General features: G+C 40.2%; 1 protein-coding gene across 1 annotated transcript in view; it reads left to right on the plus strand.

Moving 5' to 3' along the window:
- rxfp1 (relaxin family peptide receptor 1) overlaps window positions 1–5,409 on the plus strand; it is a 56,017-nt gene extending 50,608 nt beyond the window's left edge. The window contains exons 16-18 of the mRNA XM_041943696.1: window positions 3,242–3,652; window positions 3,801–4,019; window positions 4,985–5,409. Coding sequence (XP_041799630.1) covers window positions 3,242–3,652; window positions 3,801–4,019; window positions 4,985–5,409 — 1,055 coding nt within the window. The remainder of the gene's footprint in view (window positions 1–3,241; window positions 3,653–3,800; window positions 4,020–4,984) is intronic.
- The last annotated feature ends 2,368 nt before the right edge of the window (window positions 5,410–7,777 follow it).

Below are 7,777 nucleotides of genomic sequence, written 5' to 3' on the forward strand. Positions count from 1 at the left end.
CCTAACTGTCTTTAATTATGCCAGATATAATTACAGAAGTGGAAGAGACAAATTCTGCAAAATACTTCCTCCAGACTCTCTGTAGGAAATGTGAAATTAGTTCCCAGTGTGCTTATCAGTGTGTTTCATCAACACCAATTTCACAATATATGAATAATAATGCTGAATATAAACATAGTGAAATCTCATATCAAAATGTGATATCTGCCATGTGAATAAAAAATAAAGTACTCACAGCACAAAACCGGCACAAACTGCTCAACAATAACAGTCCAGCGAAGGACTTCAGATAATTCATGAATACACACTATCTTTATTTCACTTTGACACAGCAGCATTTTCCCAAAGTTTATATATAGCTTTTGGATTTATTTTTGTGCAGTATGTGCAAAACCAAGTTGCTAAAACTGCTTCGCATGAATGCATTGACTGATAGTAAAAACGCATCAATGTAGTGTTTCGATATGCAGCCTTATCTGCTGCTTCGATATGTGGTGACATTCAGATAGGGGCTGTGAGAGTTTGTTGAAGAGCTTCTTCTTCTACGGGAAGACTGACACTGCACAGATAGAGGTCTGATACACACTGCGGCCGCTTATGCTAAAAATCATGTGCTGCCTTTTCCTTTCCTTTTTGGCATGCTAGCTTTCAGTAGACATTCAGTGAGGGTCCCACATGATAAGCCACAGGAGGAAAATGAGTTCATAACAGTATGTTGTTGATGACAAGATAAAGCAAACAAATCCACTTTTAATGGAACTGGAAGTGGTGTAAGAAGCCACCAAATGCAGGTATGAAACCACACAGTGTACACAAGCTTTATGGTCTCATTCCCAAGAGAGAATTTTATTTGACTAGTAACTGCACAGAGAGAAAAGACATAAAAGCATGAAATATGTGGGAAATGTCACATTACTGTATGCATTACTATACGTCATATGCTGGCATTTCACGTCTTCTGGTCAGACATAAAGGATCTCATATGGACTACGAGTCTGGGAGCAGCTGAGATCAATGTGCTCAGAATATCCAGAGCAGAAAATTCTATGTTGTAGCTGATATCTGCTCTTTCCTGCTACATCCACCGTGAAAGCCAGAGGATGCGGAGGGTGGCACTTATTAGTCATTATCTGATTTTTGGGGCTGGCTTAATGCGTCGACCTTTAAAAGTTTATTACTAGAATGTCAGGGAGGACTGTTTTTGGCAGCACACTAATTTCTGGTGGATAGAAACAGAGCTTGAGGTAATTAACACATGGGAAATAGTCTGGATATTGTTCACTCTTTGCTTCGTATTCAACAACAATGGATTATGTCTGCTCATGAAGGCAGGGCATGTCACAATGTTGCTTTTAATCTAGTTATTAACGAGAAACAGAGTTGAGTCTGAGAAGAAAGAACTTGGAAAGATTAGGGACATGAAGCTGGAGGTTGAGTCTCATATGTGGTCATTTCATATATTTTCATCCCTTGATGTTACCTCCCTGTGGCTCCTCACACATTTATCCCCCATTATTCTCTCTCTGCCCCTGTGTATCTAACCTTTTCTTTCCTGACATGTTTGTTATTTCTCAGAACACCTTTTTCTTTTTAAAGTAAATCAATGAAACTGAGCACTGGTCTTCTGAACCATCTCTGCTCTGTGTTTGAGCCCAGTTGAGTCAGCCAGAGGTCAGCTTTCATCTTTAACACTTTGATGTACTCGTGGGAAATTGAAAGCGTACTGCATCGCTGCATGTATATCTCATGATTTTAAAAAGTCAGTAACAATTAAAAGCTTCTAGACAGGCAAAAATATAGAGTGGAATGTCGTGTAAAGGTTTGTGTCAGCTCTGAAGGTTGTCTGAGAATCCTTCAGGTTGTGCAAAACTTTACCTTCACCTCAGCTGTTCCTTTCAATTTTACTGTCAGGACGGTTTGAGTAATGGATTAACTGTCTCAGCAAGAACCTAAACATTAACTAGTGACTGATGATGAAGCAATGGCGAGTTCCTTGGCGAATGGAAGTTGTGAATTACATTTCTGCTCTGACAAGCAAGACCTTGTGATGGATTTGCGGAGGGCAGAGAAAGTAGGCGTGAAAGAAAATAACATTTTAAAAGCCAACAGTCAAAGTACAACACATGGATTTCCAGTCTGTTCACTAGATGTACAGTACTGTAAAACTTAACATACAGTAAGTGCTGTTCCTTGTCATCGTGTACGTCATGTGAAGTGCACATCATCACTGCCTAGTCCACAATTATCTATAAAAATCCGTGGATAGATGTTGACAGCCCCCTTTTAACCTTTGTAGCCAAAGCCAATCTTTTCTGGCAGCTTCCTCAAACAGCGACAATCAGCCTTTGATTGATGGCTCTTAGCACAGTGGGTCAAAGCTATTATCAAAGGTGATCTTTGCCATGTTACTGTATGAGGTATGCAGTGTGTAATAGTTCAACTTTTCTGGATAATAAGGTTTATTCGGTTCTTGCCGAGAGTTAGATCAAGATCAATGCTACTTTCAAGCTTATCTGTTAACTATGAAGGTACAGCCAGCAGCCAATTATCTTATCTCATCTTATTATAAAGACTTGAAAAAGCTTAAATATAAATGTAAATTGAAAAAAAAAATGTAAAAACAGCAGGTGCTGGAAGTTAGCTAAGATAACTGGCTGCTAGGTCCAGCTACATATTTACACATTTACTCAGATCTGGTAGTGGTATCAATATTGTCTTGTAACTCTTGGTAAGAACGCGAAAAAGATTGTGGCCTTAAACATCAAACAATTTCTTTAATGCACATATTCTATAAATTATATATTATATTTTACATGTATATTGTCACCAGGGGTTTGGATTATCATGGTTGAGCTGTTCTGCAGGGTTGAGATCAAACACCGTTTGATTTCTGAATGTATGCTACACAGTTTCTGAGCATCTGGAATCTTTATATTCAGCTTGTGAAATAGGCAGCCTGGCACAGAATTATTTTTAGAACTTGTACATTGAGTTTCTTTCTAAACAACAAAGTGAATGCTGTCCTTGCTCTCTGTCATTAACCTCCTGTACTGAACATAACAGCATGTAATGACTTGTCTTTTGTTCACGTTCATAGGAACTAAAGTAAACTAAAGAAAGGATGTTTAAGCTGCTCATAGTACGCTGGATCTGAATCCAAGTTCTTTAATTGTATCACCCATCTGCACTTAAAATACATCTCCTGAGGTATGTTTTAAATTGGAGCTCTCCTTCCTTGCAGGTGCAGACGGGCTGATGGGAATCTACCTTTTCATGATTGGTGCGTATGACCTGAAATTCCGCGGCGAGTACAACCGGCACGCTCAGGCCTGGATGGACAGCAACCAGTGTCAGGTCATCGGTTCTTTGGCCATGCTGTCCACTGAGGTGTCAGTCCTGCTCCTCACTTACCTCACTTTGGAGAAATACATCTGCATCGTCTACCCTTTCCAGTACTTGACACCTGGCTGGCGACGAACTGTCACCATCCTTCTCGGGATATGGGTGTTCGGCTTTATTGTTGCCTTCCTGCCCCTGGCCTGCACGAGGCTATTTCGTAACTTCTACGGGACGAATGGAGTTTGCTTCCCACTGCACTCTGAGCAGCCAGAGACGCTTTGGGCTCACGTTTACTCCATCGTCATTTTCCTGGGTGGGGATTTCTTCTTGCAATAGTCCTTTGGGCTTTTTTGCTTTGTTTACATGTTTTGTTTTGTTTTTTAACTTACTCTCTAAATCTATTTGTAAAAGCACAGTCTCATCCGTGGCCATCCAGAAACTAACCAGGTATCTCTCTGCAGGTCTGAACTTGGTGGCATTCCTCATCATTGTCTTCTCCTATGCAAGCATGTTCTATAACATCCAGAGAACAGGGACTCAGACCACTAAATACAGCAACCACATCAAGAAAGAGGTGACCATCGCCAAAAGGTTCTTCTCTATCGTCATTACTGACTCCCTTTGCTGGATCCCCATTTTCATCCTCAAGATCCTGTCACTGCTGCAGGTGGAGATTCCCGGTACAGTAGAAGTGCTATAACCATGCAAAGAAATGCACCACTGAAAGTCTATGTTTTGAGAATCAAATATGGCCCCTCACTGGGCTTGCCATGTGGCTCTGAAAAGTTTGTGTCCTGGCTGTAGCGTTCTTTAATTCAAAACAAATGGCGTAAATCTTGGTCACCTAAAAATAAGCAGCAAAATGGCTTTAGAAATTTCTTGACAATCCACTTCAAAATCCGCTCCTCCACAGTTGATTCCTGTGTTTGGTTTGTTCCAAATAATTGTTGCTTTGCCAATAAATCACCAAATTTGCCACTTTGGCCGAATTTCAGAGCCATGACACAACAGCATGGCACAGAGAAACTATGAGTGGAGCGTAGTGATCATACAAATGATTCAAAGAGGTGGATTACAGCGTAAATTTGAATTGGCCAGTTTTAATGGATGTTTCACTGTGTTTTGACATGTTTTTTTGACTTTCAATTGGAATCAGTTGTAACCTCTGTCGCTGCAGCTGCCCTCTGTGAAGCTACTAACTTTTCAGATTCACATGGAGATGAGCACTCAAAAGAGGCTTGTTTGGTGGAGTATTTCTTTAAAGTATTGCATTTTCCATATATTTTTTGCAAGTAGAGTAACAAGTGTTTTTATAGGGCTTCTCATAAGATACTTATCACTTAATAAAGAGCATTCAACTGCTGCCACGTTAGTGTTTTTAGTTCACACTGTATACCCAAAAGACCATTCAGTGATGTGCAGAATCCATTACATACATAACCTGGTGAGCTGTGACTCCCGAATGAGGTCCCCTGTAGGGACAAAAAGGATTTTCATTAATTACATAAAAGGCTTTAATACAAGGATTTTATGTTTAAGTACTCTCCCACTCATAACCACATTGAACTTAATCTCTTTGACCACAGACCATACACCAACTCTGTTGCTTTACTTCTTCCTCTCTGTGTCTCTTCTTTCTCGGCAGGTACCATCAGCTCCTGGGTGGTCATATTTATTCTCCCCATCAACAGCGCCCTTAATCCCATCCTTTACACTCTGACCACACGGCCTTTCAAAGAGACCATTCTGCAGGTATGGGCTAACTACAGACAGAGGAGGCCTCTGCTCAGCGGTCACCCAGCTCATCATCCGTCACTCACCTGGCAGGAAATGTGGCCTCTGCAGGACAACAGCCACGGCCTCACCACGGGGCACCCGGTGGAAGCAGCAGGCACGCTAGCCAAGCTCACCCCTGTTGAAAACACCAATGAGGGATACAATGACATTCCCACGTGCACACAACAACAACGCAAGCAACATACAGTGCTGTCAGTATGCTCCCAGAAACAAACAATGCCACACACACTCACACACACCCACATATACACACCAACAAGTAAACTTATCTAGGTGCATCAAAGAGTCACCTCAACAAATGTGATTCAGGGTCATTCATCTCATCAGTCAAGAGTGTTTGACCTGTTAACACTACACCTTTTAACGGGACAGTCTTTGATTTGTTCCCAGATTTCTCATTTGTGGCTAAAAATCATCAGTATTCATTCGTGCTTTTGGAAATCCCACTGTGTGTGTGTCTTGCCCAAGCAGCAGCCATCACAGCAATGGGTGAAGTCAGTGTGGAGCTGCCTTATGCAGCAGTACAGATCCTTTAATGAAGACATATTGGCTTTAAAAATATGTCTATCAATACAGAAGTCCTTCCGCACTTCTGGTTTGGCTTTTGTTCCACTGGGTTGTCCATGTTCATTTTAATTTCTGTCAAAATCTGTATTTTATTATTCTTTCTGAAAGCTGAAACAGGTTTTTCTGAGCTGAATATTATTCTCTGACTGTGCTGCCAACTAAAATATCGACAACTTATTTCCGACAGTGATAAAAGACAGAACATTTTGCTCCAATCCAATAACTACAGCTCCCATTAACTATTTGACTGCACTTCTGTGGCTTGGACTTAATTGAAAACAAGATAACTGTTGAGTGTAGAAGTTCACTCTTGACTTGGGAAAGTAGTAGTTGCCAGTAAGTAGTTTAACAAAAGAAAAAAAAAAAACTTGACCAGTGTGTAAGATTTAGGGGTATCTATTGGCAGAATATGTCAGAAATTAAATATCATATTCATAATAATGTTTTCATGGTGTATAACCGCCTTTTCTGTACCTTAGAAAAAGCTCTTTATATCTGCAGAGGGAGAGGGTCCTCTTCCATGGAGTCTGCCATGTTGCACTGCCATGTTTCTACAGTGGCCCAGAAGCTCTAGACTAGAGAGCACTTTACATGTTTTTATCAAGTTTCATGACCAGTGTAGGTTCTCCTCCATGCTGAGGCGTGTGAGGGGTATTCATTTGGTTGCAGTCTACAACCTCACCACTAGGTGTCACTAAATCCTATACACTGATCCTTTTGCTCAAGATTCAATGACTGCTTTTTTCCTGACCTTTCAAGCACATCTTGCAGTCTTCGATTTAAAATGATGAGCCGCTTAAATTTTATGATTTGGACCAAAACACCCATTTAATGTTAGCAAAATATTTGCAGCAATAATTTGCAGCTGTGAATCCACCCATGCTGGTGTGACACATGATGACAGTGACATTAGAGTACCGTGCTGGTGTATTGATGCATGGGGGGGGGGTAATTGTGGATTTTCAGTGCAAATGTTGAAAACAGGGACCACTAAGACATACAACACATCAGGAAGTAAAAAAAATCTTTACCATTTGTAGCTCATGATTTATCTAAATTACATAAAACACAATAAATAAACCTTTGAACAGTGCACTGACAAAGAACACAACTTAAATGTAGCTCTTGATGCCTTTCTCCAGGCCCTCAGTGAGGATGTCTTATGTCTGATGAGGTTCTGTGACAGGAAAAACTGCACAGTTTACAGCTAAAAGCTCTGAACTGTAAGGATCCGGGTAATCAATACATTCCACTTTCTTTTCTTGTACAGTCATTCATCAGGCAGTTCTCCTTAAGAACTCTGAAGTGTGGACAAACCCTCTTTTATGCCTTTCTCATTGCAAGGGTGAAAGGGCACACATGAGTACATTTCATGCAACTCACTTACAGTGAGAACATTTTAAGCCATCAAAAGTGTCTTTTTCTTGTTGTTGTTGTTGTTGTTTTTGTGTTTTCTCTGTCACCAGTAAGTATTTCAGGGGAATATTGAATGTAATGTATGAGATATGGACAATATGTTAAAAAAAAAGAATGTCCTTAATTTGGACAGGTATAAACAGAAAATGTGGCGAGCGGGTTGCAGCTGCACAGGCAGCAATTTTAAACAGTCTTTTAAACATCCTGTCTAGGAATTCTCCAGCTGGTCTGGGGGCTTGAACTTGGACTCGCCCTCGCCTCACCAACCACTACACCTCACTACACATTTTTTCACACTGTGGCCTGTATGGTGAAGACATTTGTACAATGATCATAAAAGACTTTTTCAGACATTGTAAATGTATGGAAATATAGCAAACATGCTATATTCCAGAGGAGAATAAATTATTGAAACAATAATTCGTGAATACGTTGTATGTGCCGTTTGTGTTTGCATTGCAGTCCTATACATATAGAGAAGCCAGCAGTTTATTTGAGATATGTTGATAATGTCTGCAGGCTTACATTTCATATTGATGGGTACAGTTGTTTTTAAATTAGTTATTTGATTTGTTGTATTGACTTTTGTCCGACAATAAATGACTTTCAAATGTGTTTTTTGTATTTTCGTTTTTCTTCAGTGAAATGTAATCATAAT

This window comes from Chelmon rostratus, chromosome 9 (genome assembly GCF_017976325.1).
Source record: "Chelmon rostratus isolate fCheRos1 chromosome 9, fCheRos1.pri, whole genome shotgun sequence".
Lineage (NCBI taxonomy): Eukaryota > Metazoa > Chordata > Actinopteri > Chaetodontiformes > Chaetodontidae > Chelmon > Chelmon rostratus.